This window comes from Sander vitreus, chromosome 9 (assembly GCF_031162955.1).
Source record: "Sander vitreus isolate 19-12246 chromosome 9, sanVit1, whole genome shotgun sequence".
NCBI lineage: Eukaryota > Metazoa > Chordata > Actinopteri > Perciformes > Percidae > Sander > Sander vitreus.
This window is the reverse complement of record NC_135863.1, coordinates 14,022,390-14,038,032: the sequence shown is the minus strand read 5'-3', so window position 1 is coordinate 14,038,032 and position 15,643 is coordinate 14,022,390. Positions and strand designations below refer to the sequence as shown.

The 15,643-nt window shown below is 41.5% G+C and overlaps 1 protein-coding gene across 4 annotated transcripts in view; it reads left to right on the top strand.

The window, feature by feature from the left end:
- The window catches only part of opa1 (OPA1 mitochondrial dynamin like GTPase), a 44,643-nt gene extending 29,317 nt beyond the window's left edge, over positions 1–15,326 (top strand). For all 4 annotated transcript variants that reach the window (XM_078258822.1, XM_078258821.1, XM_078258824.1 and 1 more), the window contains 2 exons: positions 12,893–12,966; positions 13,192–15,326. In XM_078258822.1, the coding sequence (XP_078114948.1) occupies positions 12,893–12,957 (65 nt within the window). In that variant the 3' untranslated portion in view covers positions 12,958–12,966; positions 13,192–15,326. The remainder of the gene's footprint in view (positions 1–12,892; positions 12,967–13,191) is intronic.
- The last annotated feature ends 317 nt before the right edge of the window (positions 15,327–15,643 follow it).

Sequence of the window (15,643 nt, the reverse complement as noted above, 5' to 3'; positions counted from 1 at the left end):
GCATGCGCCGCTGTGCAGTTAAGATGTCTCCGGCAGTTGAGAACACACTCTCTGACGCAACGGTGGGAGTTTGAGCATTGAAAGAGTGCGTTGGTTGACTGGCACGTTAGGAGGAGGTACTTTAGGTTGTTGTTCGTCCACGTCCTTAATGTTAATCTCTGGGTGATGCCGTACCATGTGAGTTCTCAAGTTTGTGGTGGTTCCAAAATACTTAACTTTTGCTTTGCAAAGCCTGCATATAGCATGATTCCCATCAAGTTCCGTCTTCCCCTCGAGGTTATAAAAGCCAAAATATGTCCAAACTCTCGCCTTCAATGAGGATGGAGCGTTCTCTTAATACATCCATGGGATGGAGCAGGTTGAATAATTCTCTCTGTGAGGTTTGCCATTGTTTGCGCCGACTAAACTACTTCCGCTGCACTCGTTCTTCTTCTGCTTATGACAAGAGTGCCCAGGCGTCAGTTTGAATTTGACGCAGCGCCATCTATGGGAATGGCAAGGTAATGTCATTTCAGGACAATGGTGTCAAAACAAGGAAAACAAAAATATGAATCAATTTTTGGAATTCTATGAATCAATTTTGAATCCATAGAGCTTGAATCTCGATTCGAATTCAAATCGATTTTTTATTTTTTTTGCACACCCCTAATTAATAGTCACTTGATTTTGATCTAAAATCCAATTTCACATTAACTTTTTATAAGAGTTTTTACAACTTGCAGATACCCTAACCTTATGATTCTGGCTGCGTAGTGACATGATTCCGTTTGCAGTGCTTTGCCCTCTGGCCCTGAGAAATCTCATCCAGCTGTCTACTTCCTGCTGCCAGATATTCTTGGCTTCTATATACAGAATCTAATTGAATGTTTGAGGCCCCGGCAACACCCATTACAAATTAACCCTGTAATCTCAATTTATTTAAACTCTTACACACGCAAACAATCCCTATTGTTTCCCGTCATATGGAATTTCTGACTACTGATAGGGGACTCGTGTTGTAAAGACCCACAAATAAGTGATGCAAGACTTTTAGTGGTTGGTCGGTCTGTCTGTGTGTGTGTGTGTTTGGTTTGGTATCGCCCTGAGAAAACACACACACACACACACACACACACACACCTTCATTGACTTTTTTCCTCCTTTACTACCATTGAAAACACACGTGTAGATCATATACATACTGGATAGAGACTATATTGTGCATCAAGCAGACAATTTTCACAAAGCATACCTTTACGGTGCATACAGTCACAGTAAGACTACATGGAGAGACACAGAAAAGAGATGCAAACACACACTGTTGTTTTGGTGTGGAGTCAGGTTTTCTGTGACACTAGCCGATGGGAGAGCACACACACACACACACACACACACACAGAGACACAGAGACACACAGTCTCCATTACACACTGTCAGGAATGCCCACACCTGCCTGGCCTTGCATAGCCTATAAGGCAAGTCGGTCCTAAACTTTCCCAAACAGGCATGACATTCCCACACTTCCCACCACCTAAGACTCCACACACTGATAGATGTGGGAATGTGGTTGGAATCTGTCATGAGATCTAGAAGGTAGAAGAACACCTGTGCATGTACACCATATCCTTTCACAGACTTATGGGGTCCAGCATGGGATGTAAAAACGTTGTTGTTGTTGCATGTTATTCCCCATGTCTCTCCTTCCTTATTTCCTGTCTTTCTACTGTCTACTCTCCAGAAGCTTCATGAAAATGCCCCAACACCTCTCATTTTGTTGTAACTCATACTGTACCTGTAATATATTCTGCAAATATTCCTCTCAGCATGCCTATATCACTAAGCCCTAATTTGATGGTGATGGCAGATTTTTCTTTTCCTCTTACCAAGAAAATGTACGTTTCAGAGTTTTAGCTTTGTCAGTCTGTCTGGTTGAGTTAGTGGGTGAGTGGAGGATCTGGGTCATTAGCTGTCTGACACTTTGCACAGACCTTTCTGTATAATGCAGCCTAGACCCATGTGTGTGGGCGTGGGTACATCAGTCTAGACTGAACTGCATGGCTGATGGGCCGACTCTGTGGCATGCCTCAAAGCACAAAGTGAGCAAGAATCTAAGGGGCAAAAGTCTTTTAAACAAAATAAGTTGTATCTGTAGAAACTTTTTTTCTGCTCTTAAAATGTCTTTAAAAGTCTTGTTGTCCTTAATATGTCCAGTTACTGCAAGGTGTAGCTTTAACGACTCTGATTATTGGTATCTGGGGGGGAAATATGCATAATTTCTGTGTGCATTCTGTATTATCAGGAATAAAAAAAAAAAAAAGGATTAGGGAACTTGATAGGAGCCGCACACACCTGTTTCCAACCATGCAATGTTCTACAGGAAAAGGGATTTTCTATATGACTATGAAGCAACCTTTCTTGATTTATTATAAAATAATTCCTCATTCTTCAGCCCTTCAAAAGACAGCAAGTCAGATCGCCTTAGGCCCAAACTATGGCCTGACCCCACAGGTCAGCCAGTTAATACAACAGGCTACTTGATCCAGCTAGCTTTCTTTTCCATCTCTCTGGATCTTTCGATCTTTCCCACTGACCCTGTCCCTCTCTCTCTTGACAGAAGGGAAGAGAAAAAGAATGAGGAAAATAGTGGAGAGCCCACCTTCACCTCACAACCTCTACTATAGAAAGAGGAGGGAAGACAGGAGGGAAAAGAGGGACAGATAGGAGGCGGGAGAAAGGATAAACACACTTAACAAAGGCAGAAATGTGCTCCCAGAGGCAGTTAGTTGTTAAGCTATATTTGCCCCTACTCGCAGGCAGGCTCAGCATTGCTCAGGTTACAAATACAGGTCAGGTGTGTGCCTCAGTGAGTGAGAGCGTGAAAGCACTGTTAATGAGTGGTACAATGTGCACTGCAAAGAGGTGTGTGTGTGTTTGTCAGCGTGTGCCAGACCAGCTGTATGGCACAGTGCCGTCTCTGGAGCAAAGCCCAGGTCTAATGTTCAAGCAAAGGCCTCTTAGTGGTCCACTGGGATGTCGCTTGGCTGCTTAGTTGCCGTGCGTGCGTGCGTGTGTGTGTGTGTGTGTGTGTGTGTGTGTGGGGCAAGGAAAAAAGTGCTGTGGTGCCTGAGTTGAGAAAGTGCACTATACCAGAGTGTTTCCAGAATTAATACTCTATTATAAAGTGTTGGACGTCATATTTAATATTGTGAGCTTCCAGACACTTTCCACTTTTGAACATAAAACATAACTGCACCATTTTGGTTATGTCATATTGGACATTTGTCATGTAAACATACAGTAGACCGTCTATTCAAAGTAGCTGTTGTGGGATTTGATGGTTATTATAGCTTCAGTGCTTATTTAACCTTTTTTTTTACCCCTTATTACTTTGACTGTCCGTATTTCTGTCTACCAGTGACCTATAGCCTTTCACTTCTGCTTACAGTTTTGGCAAATTGCTGTGTAAATTGCAGCAATTGTTCTTTTCTATTCCTCCTGCTTCACTTCTTCCTGTGTCACATGAATTGGCCGCCCATGACTGGAAAGAAGCAGTTCCTGGCTGTCACTCCCCTCATGGTGGCTTTTTATCCGCCTTGTCTGGTTGATCAAGAGTTTGTGTACAGTGCACTGGCACGAGCACCTGCATGCACACACAGTCACATACCCTGCGGCTCTTATTGACACATTATTACATCAGCTCTTTCGTGTGAAGTTGAGGTCAGTTGAGTTTAAAACCTTAATCATGGGAAAGAGGTTATGTGAGAGACCCTGACGGAGTATATACATATGGGTGTGTGTCCTTTGTTGTACTTTTATTCTTATAAGAACATGTTTTTTAGACCATGCAAATGGAACATTTTTGCCAAGTGTTGGCAATTTTAGCAGTTTTTCACTATTTCAATGGTTTACGTTAGTGTTTGGGATCACACCATTGCAAATTATTTTCAATTTTTCAGATTATTCCATTAACTCTTTTATAGAGCCAGAATCCAAAGTAGTTATATTCTACGATCCTTGCAATAGTAAATCTGGTCACAGTGCAGATTGCTGTCATCATTACTGTGATGTATATCTTTAACACAGATATATTTCTATATCTATCTTAAAAGTTAACATTTGTCTTGCAGTGCATCAAAGGCTAATTGAACAGAATCCTGAACATGAATAGTTTGGTCCACTCAAAGATGTGTTTCACAGTTGGTATATTCAGAGTGAGAGTTAAGGATAAGTGGTGAGTGAGTATGTGAGTTTCCTCCTGCTTTATTTTTATTGGTATTGAAACATCCTGGACAGTACATTATCTCTATTATTCTTGAAGTAAAGCATTTTACAGTGTTTACATTTTCAGACACTGAAATCAAGTCCATTAGTGTCACACATTGCTGGTTCGCTGGCACATTTTTGGAAGTTTCAAATGAACATGTGGCCACGACACAACCTTTTGAAATTAATTCAGTGTACAATGTGCAGCTAATAAAAAGAAGTTTTTGTTTTTAGACGATTTAAGGGTTAAGGAATTAAAGGTATCAACAGAAGGTGCTCTCAAGAACAGTGATAATGTGTGAAGTGTTTGCATGTTTGTACTTGCCGTCACTTTCTCCTTTTTCCTTTCTCTTGTGGGGAAGCAGAATACAATAAAGCTGGTTGTCTGGGCTTGCTCACCGGAATGCCCTCTCAGCCTCACGCTCACTTTGTTTCCTTTCATCCCCCTCCTCTCCTCCTTTGAGCAGCTTCCTCCAGAGTGATTAGTGAGGGCTCAATGAGAAGTGCTCCTCTGATGACGTATCGTCCTAAGGTGTTGTGTGCACATGTGCCTGCGTGATCACAGTTTACAAATGCTTCACCAAAGCCAGTGACACTCATTTCTGGCCTGCTGCATTGAGACCACAGATCAGATCACTATTTTATGTCAGTGTACGTGTGAGACAGCTGTTTGGCTGTGTTGACATACTTACTGAGTAAATACAAAAATTTTGCTTTTTTACGTTGCTGCTAGATGTAGTATCTGATGATGTTTGTGTGAATGAAGGTTGACACGCATCAGCAGTTTTTAATAAGTTAAGTTTTCACCATCCACAATCCTTCATAATCACTGCCCACTGTGGACAATGTTTTTCAAAAACAAATTCAGGGGTCGAAAATGGCACCTTAGGATGGAAAGCCAAAACGGTTTAAAAAAAAAAAAGATGCAGTTTGAAATGTATCCGCATCATTGCAGACATGGTCTAAGTCAACTGATCTGCATTTTGGAATGTGGGGGTGGTTTTGTACAGTGAGATAGTTGGCAGACCTGTTGCACTTACACACACTCTTACATATGACCTTTATGAATTTGAATTACTTCCTCTGTTGTTTTGTTTCTGCTCTGTTTTGTTTCTCCATCTACACCTCTTTCTGTTGTTGACACTCTCCATTTCACTCCTCCACACTGCCTTGCTTCTATATCTCTCATTTCTGTCTTTTTGTCTTTTGCTCTCTTTTTTACACTCAACAATCCCAATCTTTTTGGACTTTGAATTAAATAGACACTAGTTAAACAGCAGTGTCACTCTGTAAACTAAGGAGTCTTTCAGTAGTAGTGATACAATAGAAGTGTTTTTTTCCCATGGAGGAGGAAACCTCAGGCTCCAGAGTTGCTGCCAAATGATCCATTTTCTTCCTGGGAGCATCAAGTACACAAACAGTAGAACCACAGTTGTCATAACACTGGCACAGTTGAAGCTGCCCCTCCTGCATTTTATCTAATATTTTCCTGTGAATGTGTGAAAGTGACTTCCAAAGTGAACTGACTTTTCTATCACGAGGCACCCTAAAACATCTGTAAATGTCTTGATAATTTCTTTCCACTTCCTTTGCTGGCTTTTTTGTTGTTCTGTGGCCACCACTAGATTATTAAAGAGAACAATGTTTCAGTATGAAAGACATTATTGTCATCATATCTGGATTCCTGCTGCTCTTGTTTTGATACTGCCCATATATAGTTTCAATTCAGTTAGAATTTGATCACCCAGGTCATGTTTTCTTTTGAACACCACATTTAATTTTCGCCAATTATATATTTAGTTTCATTGTCTAGCGTTTGACTTTGATACACTGTATTGCTCCTGTTGTCAGCTTCTTTTCTCTTTCACACAGTCATACTTGCTCTTTACTCTACTCTGACTGTCTAACCTTTTCCTTCTCTCCTCACAAGACGGATCACAAGAAGCATGACTGATGTTAAGCATGTGGCATCTCTCCGTTTTTATTGTTAAACTCTTCTGCATTTGCTTCCTCTTTACGTCTCCCTCTCCCACTATCATAGCTCCCCAGTTTCTTACTGTCAGTTGTACTCTGCTGTAAACTGTCAATATTTTTTTAAACTTCTGTATAAAACAGCATACTCTTTCACCTCTGCTTGTCTTCCTCTTCCTAATTCACCTCACTTCATCAAGACTTCAACCAGCCATCTGCCCCCATTTACCAAAGTTGTGACCTGCGTCTCTTTCCACTTTCCCACCATCCGTTTCCCCCCCGTATTCCCTCCCCATCCCTCTGGCTGGTTCCCCACTTCACTCCTGTACATCCATCCTTACTCTCATGTCAGGAACCAAGAATGTCTTTCTAAGAAATTTTGCACGGAGCAATCCAGCATCAGATTGACAGGCTTTTGATAACACAGCTGTTGATCAATGGCCAGGCTTAGAAAAAGCACTAAAGTATCTTTATATAGTAGTTTAATTTGAAAGGAAATTGTACAGTACTAAAACTGTGGGTTTTACACACACTTGTACTCCAGGGTCCCTACATTCAAACTCTAGTCAAGTCTAACTGCATGTCAATCACTGCTCATGCACACGCATTCATTCTCCCTTATGGGGGGAGGGGCTTAGGAGACCGTTTGGGCCTTAGCAGAAAGGGGGGAAGGGACTGAGAAGTTGTCGATGTTCAAATTCTTTGGCTAAGTCTTCAATCTTCACAATCCTACCTACAGCACCTTTAAATACTATGGCACTTTTTAAGGAACAAGTACTACTTCTGTTTGCCTTTGCAAGTAAAACAAGTCCAGTGACTCCAGCCTATGGGCCTGAACAGGCCTTTGCTGAAGGCTCAAAGGAATTCCAGGTGCCTTTGCTGTCTCCTCAGTTCAGTGTTATATGGATGTGACGGTGTGTGGGGTCTAGAGCAGCTGGAAACATGTATTTACCTGAGGGCAGCAGAGGGAAGAGGAGACCTTGTCTTATCTCCCTCTGTCGTCTTGTTTGATCGGACTGGTTTGGGTCAGTGCTATGTCAAGAAGGGACTGAGAGAAGGTGATTAAAAATGGATCCTTTACATTTAGGCCCAGGTATCAACAGGACTGGATGTATGCATGCCTTTTCAAACGTGCGTGTGTTTGTTTTGTGTGCTCAGTTCAGCATTAGTTAACTTGGTCCACACACCTGTGGCCGATTCAGCAGAGGGGAGTTTCTCTGAGGGATTATGACAGGATCTTGGTTTAAACCAGACTTGTCATCCTCACATCCCAGGCCTATGTGGTTTCTCAAGATTGATTGCCACTTAGCCTCAGCAGCACAGGGCTCCGTTTGACAGTAAAAGGTGAGCCTTGGAAAACTTCAGCCCTGACTTTCTGTGATTTACACCACAAGTCATAAGTAGACTTACTGTCTCAGACCTGTTCATTTTTAGGAATGGGTTTGGGAAGTGATGGTGAGTGTTTACTGTTATATTTGGATGATAAATTTAAGTTGGTCTATGTTCATCATCATTTAATTTTGTAGCTCTTCCCTCAGTAAAACCCATCAGACCTAAAGCTAAACCCACCATCTTTCAAATGTTGTCACCACTATGCTCATCTTTATAACCCCCTGTACTAAACTCTTGTCTGGCCCTTCAAAGGCACAAGCAATGCTTGGCAATAAAACCTGCCTCTCACAGACCAACGACAATTGTCACCTGGCTCTTTCCAAGGATTCTTCCCTGTTTTTAGCAGTTTTTGTTTAGTCTGCCCTGTGGCTGACCTCAAACTTTGACCTGTTCAGACCTACGTATGTCTCTCCCAGGTTGGGCTGCTCACTCCCAGGCATCTGTTTTCTAGATAAGAGCCGTGAGTACGAGGGCTGATTCATTGCTCTGTCACTGACATGGCGTTTGGGCCGTCGACATCCTTGCTCTAACCGTGTCCACGTCCCCTATGGCCCAGTTTTTATAGCATGACAATCCAGATTTAGTGACAAATCAAGCAGCATGCCGAGGAAAAAGGCTTTTCTGTTTGTTACATTAAGAGATCAGCTTTCAAAGAAGGAAATGGCAGTGTGTTAACGTGTTCAGTGTCCCCACCTACACTGTGACCCTGGCAGTCATGAGATATAAAAAGTTTCTTCATGAATGATGACAGGGTGGAACAGGAACCAAACCCTCCGTCCCACTCTCTCTAGTGACTAGTGCTATGAATTGCTGCTCAGATGTCAGTAGAAAACATTAAGAGCTGCATGCTAAAGTAGCCTCAACCTTGGCACCAAACTTTATACGCTGATATCTTTCTGTTGCCACTTTTTCATAACAGCCACCCTTTCTTTACAGGAGAGTGGCCATCTCCCATAGTGAGAGGATTAGTTTTTTTTTCTATCACAAAGTAAATTGCAGGCCTCCCTGTCCTCTCCCTCTCATCTTTTTCTCTCCTCTGTTCTCTCTCTCCTCTGTGTTGGCTACTTGTCCTGCAGGGCCACGCAGTTTCACAGTCTAATTACAGGTCAATTAAAGGCTTTGTGGCTCAGCCCTCCTTCTGCCAGCGCTTCGGCCGTAGCAGGCTTAGGGGACTCGAAAGAGTGAGAGTGAATGAGATATCATTTCATGTGGCGATCAGCCGAGAGAAGGCCTTGAAAGAGGGAATTTGGGGGAAAAGGCTCCCCTCTCTTTCTCTCAATGGGCAAGAGTCCCTCCATCTTCGCCAACCTACACAACACCCAGCATCTTAAAGAAGGGGCCTCTGGGATAGAGGCCAGAGGATTATGGGAATATTCATGACCAGATAAAGGGGTGAGCGGTTGAATGACTGTGTTTTGGGGCTCATCTCTTAGGTAAACAGGAGCCTAAATGGAGTTTTAGATCGCTACTCCCACTGCTCAGTGAGGAACAGGCAATGGTGACTGTCCACTGTGTTTTTGTTGCATTTCCACAGCACGGAGAAAAGAAAGCCTTGTTGTGGCCTTTTCTTCCCTTTGCTGCTGTCTTTTGGTGGCAAACAGATGGTGTGGGGGGAAAAAAATATCTGTTTCTCACAGTTTTTCCACAGAATATTGGCTTTTCTGAAAGACACCATTCACATTTACTGGTGGCCTCCTGGGGTCCTGAAAGCTGCTGAGGGCTCATTTTAAAGTCATTAAGCATCCCGCTGTAGGGGAATGATTGATGGGTTTTGCTGTTCTCATCTAGATCTTGGTCTTCTCTCCAAAATGTCATGGTGGAACTCTAATTGCACAAGTAGCCAGGCACAGGTAAAACTAAAGCTAAAATGTATATTAGGATAGGTGGCTGGTCATTTTCCCAACATTGTGACACACATCGCGGCATGGTTCCCACGGGTCCTTGGAATCACTGAAAACAATCCTTGAAAGATTTTGAAATAGACATGGGTTATTAAAACTCTAGGATTTATATATTTTGTGCAAGAATAAAATGTGTTCTTTTGATATATTTTTTACTTAACGTTAGTAAATAGGTTATATAATGTATGGCTGTGCAAGAGACCACGTAGTCTGCCATCTGTAACCCAGCATAACTGAGAAGTGTTCACACATTCAATCCTCTGTCTTTTTATTTGTTTGTGAGCTCCTGTAAAGCCTGCTGGTTCTCATTGTAAACATTCTCAGTGTTGCAGTAATTCACCTTGATCCGTGTCTTAAACTATGTCGTGTTGGGTCCTTGAATTTGAGGGAATAGGTCCTGAAAAGTCCTTAAATCTGATGTTAAGAAGGTGTGGGAACCCTGCAGGGGACACAGGAGGTTTTGTTTTGTGCTTGATGGAACCTAGAAGTTGCACTTACTGTAATATTTACTTTACACTTGACTGGCATGTTACTTCTCCAAAATGTAATTACACTTCTGTAACTTCTGTTTGCTGGTCTTCCTGTGCATTCTTCCTATTTTTTCATTATTTATATTGAGATAATGTGGGTGACTTGGAACATAAAAAAAAGCATTTAAATGAACGAGCGAGTTGTTTTTCCCATGCAGTACTGAAGTCAGCCTGAATGTGGCCTGAGGATAAATGGTGTCAAATGTTGTACAGAATGTAAAGCTTTCTGAGGCAAACGAGTGACTTGTGATTTTGGGTTGCATAAAAAAATGTGTTACAGTTGGCACGATCCTTAATGTTTGACCCATGTTAAGCGGTCTACATGTAAAGAACTGAGGCTCCACGGAGAACCTTATCATCAGCCACATCTTAACCCGCTTTGAAGCTTGAGCCAGGGGATTTCCACGTTTTGATGATCTGACAATCAGTACCCTCCTTTCCTGACACTGACCAAAACTCCACCCCTGTACCTCGCATCTCTTTTTCTTCAGGTTAGACAGATGTTGGTAATTCTGCTCTGATTGACTTGGATGGAGCTGTGTTGTTCTGTGGTCAGGGCACGTAAGCCCACACTGCTGAACTCTGTCAGTTGCCTTTGAGCCGTGCCCTGCGGTGGGCTGGGTGTTGGAAGGACGTACCACAGGGTTATGTTTCATTCAACCCCACACCTGCTGCAGTGACTTGTCAGCGTGCCCCTTGACAGGCCCTCTTAATGCCTCCATTAGGTGTTGTAATCTCCCCCTAACGCCCTGCCATTTTGCCTGAGTGTGTTAACAGAGTATCAAAGGCTGGGGATTTTTTTCTTGCCACCTGCCAGCGGTGAGTGTGTAGGAAGGTGAAAAGAGGTGGAGGTGGCATGACTGTACAGCTCTAGCTGGTTTCAAGACATTAGGGTGGTTTTGTCTTTGTCTCTTTCAGGGCCAAGCTTTTCTGGCTGTCAGTTAATTTTCTCAGTTCTGCCGACGTGTGTGTGTGTGTGTGTGTGTGTGTGTGTGTGTGTGTGTGTGTGTGTTATCCAGCACTTCTCAGCTCTGCTGGCGTTTCAGCACGTGTGTGGGGGTGTGCCTGCATCTCTCCTAACAGCCGTGTGCTTTTCATCCATCAGGAAAAGGATACCTCAGCAGCCGTGCTCCCTTCAAAAGGGGGCTGCACACAAGCCCCCAAGTACGATATTTAGTTTCACTCCAAAGCACGCACACAGTTATCACTTTTGTGCCGACCTGAAATGGACACTTAGGACACTGTTGCTCTGCGGTCCAAACCACAATGATTTATCTCCCTAAAAAAAACGGGAAATCTTTTTAAAGCTGTGTTTTCATTCGGCCTTCTCGTAGGAAAATAATCGACAATAGGTCGCCTATGGATCTCGTGTGGCTGATTGATCAAGATAGAGCAGTGGTAGTTTGTTTTTCAGAGGCGGTGTTTGAGTTTGTGCTTGGGGGAGATCCAGACAGATTAGCGAGGGTGACAGGAAAGCTGGAGAGCCAGCCAGGCCTGGAGGTGCAGCTGGCATTGGGAGCCACGGCTTCCTTTTCCTCTGTGTGGGCCCGCAGACTTCCTTGAGCCACTGTTTAATCAGCGATTAAGAGCGCTTTAGATGGCTCGCTCATCTCGTGTGACAGTACATGTTGGGTGGAAGGATTGCTCGTCTTTTGCAGTCTTCAGTCAATAGGAGTGTAATCATGAAAAGAAGTGACTGATTGTTTTTTCAGTAGATTCCCCCCTTTCATGTGAAATGTTGTTGTTATGGTATCTCCCTCTGTCTATTAGCAATGTGCCTGTGAGGTACATACCATGAGGAGGGGAGGTGAGCGCTTTGATGTGGTCTATGCAAACTGGGAAAGGGTACACAAGCCCTCATCATCAGATGTGTGAAGGTCTGCCTTGAGGTTTTGCTGTCACTGTCAGAGGGGACCATCTGGTGTTTTGGTGAAAAATGTGTGGAGGGAATTTCTACCTGCAGAAGTATACAGTAGGGATGGGAATATACGGTAGTTTTTTATATTTTCTTAAAGAGCAGATTTATAACCTGCTACCCATCCTGATGTTGCTTCATTAGTACTCTGTTTTGAAGGAAACATTGATGAATAGTTGATGCTTAAAAAAAATCATTGGAAGTGTTTAGGGTTGCAGCTATCAGTTATGTCCATTGTCAATGGACTGGTTGATAAGTTTCCTGATGATCAATTAATCATTTGATTTATATAATGTTAAAAAAAATCACTGTTTCCATGAGTACAATTTATTGTTTTGCCATTTCAGACCAACAGTCCAAAACACATTCAGCTTACTCAGGCTGCAAGCAATGATTATTTTCATTGTTGATTTATCTACAAGTATTTTCTCAGTAAATCCATTATTCTTCAGTCTATTAAAGAAGGTAGTTGTTGTTGCTTTTTAAAGCTCAATGCAATTTCCCAGATTCTAAGCTGACGTCCTCAAATATCTTGTTTTGTCCGACCAACAGTCCAAAACCAAAAGATATTTAAACGAAAAAGCTGCAAATCCTTACATCTGAGAAGCTGGAGCCAGAGAATGTTTGGCTTTTCTATTTGAAAAAATACTAAAAGATTACTCAATTACCAAAGTGATTGCTGCTTTCTGTTGATCAAATAACGGATTGTTTCAGCTGTACGGATTACTATTGCAGAAGAAAAAGAAAAGCAACAAATCATGTTTACTAAGCTGAAATAGTGAATTCTTGGCATCTTTTTCTTAAAAAATGACTTAAACACAATTGTTGCCAATTTTCTGTTGGTTGACTAATTAATTAATTAATTAACATTGCTTCTGTTCTGGAAGTGTGTATTAATCAGGGGTTTGACTAACCAGCCTACTTTGTGTGCTTTTCTGCAGAGAAAGTTCGTGAGATCCAGGAGAAACTTGAAGCCTTCATCGAAGCTCTTCACAAGGAAAAATAAGAGAACCAGGTATTTGTCTCTACTCTACTGCTATGTAGTAACAGTTACCTTTACCGAAGTGATCATCAGTAATGCAGCAAAATCAAAGCACTTATTATTGGATTATGAATTGAACAATTGTAAAATAATAGTGTTTAAATTGTCGTAACAAGATCCTAAATCCATACTGGCAAATGGTAAGCGTGTACCGTATGTAAATGTGATCTGTTGTTTCTTTACCTCTTTTCTTTACAGAACTTTTGGAAGTAAATGTATGGATTACAACAGAGAAATGCACTGAACAAAGACAACTAAATCTGTAAATGGCTGTCATCACCCCCTGACCCTGCCCACACCACTCACCTGACTTTAATACCCGCGGCTTGGCTTCATGTCTTCCTTTGACGCCGATGGACCTGAACTGGAGGAAACCGTTTTCAAGCTTTCTCTTTGATTTTCCATTTTTTAACGTTTTCTTTTTCTCTTGCGACTGTACTGCGTCGAGGGAGGGGGGGACTTCTGCACAGAAGCCCAAACACAGTCAGATCAGAAGGAAAATGAGAAGTGTGCACAGTGTTGACAGACATCTGACCTCTCATTTTCAATAAATGAGGATCGTGTACATGTTAATCTTCCCAGGTATTTTTTTTTTTCTTTTTCAGTTGATGGTGTCTGTATACATGTGATTAGAAGTGTGTCTTCACTGATCTCTGTACAAAGAAACACTATTGGCTGATGGGTGAAACCACCTTGAATTTCATACCTGGTGCTCCTAAAATACACAGTGATACCCAACTGGTACACAAGAATTAGTCTCTATTTAACATTTAACAGTTCTTTTTAGTTGCACTTCAGATCCAAAGCTCTTAAGTTATCCCTCCAAGCTGCAGCTATACTCCACAAGTCCATGTACACCTAAATGAGGCAGTGTTTAGTTCCAGCAGATGTCATCCCCTTAAATCTAAGAAGAATAGAAAGCCATTAACTGGTTCAACACTTCCCATTGTAACACCACAACCACCACTCAATAACAGGATACGATCAGCACTGAAGGTGCTGGAAAGAATATTATTTATAGATATATTTCTTATTATTTTGATCTAATGGGGTTTATTTGACAATACTATGTTTATATGTCTACCAAATGCACATCATGCCCTGGTCATGCAGCCTTTTGTTTCTGTCTCTGTGTTTGGGATGTTTGCACTTCCATCATTGTACATTAGCATTTAATCTATACTCTCCCCATGTTGCAACTGACAGATAATAATACAACTTCCAAAAAATAATATAAGGACACCCTCTCAATAGATTGAAACTGTAATTAAACATAGCTTCCAAATGCTTCTAGATAGTTCAGACATATTAAATTAATTAGTGCTGCAGTTTTTTAACTGATAAATATCACATTGTTATACCTATTTCTGAGGTTTAAGACCTCATTACTCAATAGCCACATTGCATCATCAGTTAAAGATGTCATAATAATTGTTTAAAAATGGTCTTCAGAGGTATGTTTCATTTGATTTTCAAAAGCTATGAAACTGTCTGTCAGCTGTTAACACGCCTCCACTTACACAAGGGAAGGTAGGATCTTCTGATGTATTTCCAATCTGCACCAGGTTTGATGTTCTGTTTATTTGGCAGCAGTTATGTGGTGCACAGGTGATCTTGTACTCGTTCACTTTTCCTCTCCTGTCTGTGAATGGTCATTAAGATCTTTTTGCTGCTTCAGGGAGGAGATCAAACACCCGAAAACCAAGGGAAATAGTTATCTCCCTTTGTAATGAACAGGAATTGTCCTAAAAGTTAAGAAAAAAGGAAAATATTTAACATACTGATGGGTTCATTTTAAACTGAAAGTATATGCTTTTTGTCAACTCACTGATTGTTCTACAAGTCATTGTCCAGCACCGGATGTTTCCACACGGCTCCCAATCTTGTGCTTCTTCCTTCTAGAACCCCTTATCTCACAGCCACCTCCATCATTTGGACTATTCTGACTCTTTCCATCACCCACATAGACATCCACTTACTCGTCCCAGCTTGAAAAACTGTCTGATGTTTGACCCGAAAGAGGAGTGAGAGACTGCTTTAACCCTATCGACTCATTCATGTGTATATGGGTATAAATATATATAAAATAGGCCGTGCTTTTTGTACAGGTAAAGTTAATGGAAAGTCATGGAGCTACTATCATGTACAGCACGTGTATGCCGAGTGAGCAACTTGTGTAACATAATCTGTGAGTTGGATCAAAAAACTGTTTTATGTTGTAGAAAGTAATGTGTGCATGGTGTACCCCATCAGATGTGCTTTATTTATTTAATTTGTGTTTAAAAGAAAAAAAGTGAAAATAAAATTGCCGTGAATAAAAATGACTTTTTTCAGGACGTGTCAGCTTGACCAGTCAGTGGTAGACCTATTTGCACATTTGAAGTGGCCTGCTGTTGAGTGCATTGTCATCCAGCCAGTGAGAAACTCAAATAAAATGTTGACAACAATTTCATCTCAAAGTCCATTTAGTAGCTCTTGTGGAGCTTCTGACCATATACTATATGATCTTTACCATCAGATGAAGTTTGCCCAGTTATGAAAACTTTTTCAAATTTACATACAATTTAATTTAAATACAAACAATATTTTTTTCCAAGCCTGTTAAAGACTTCCTCTCCATGTCTGCTTAAAAGTCATGGTTCGAAGATCA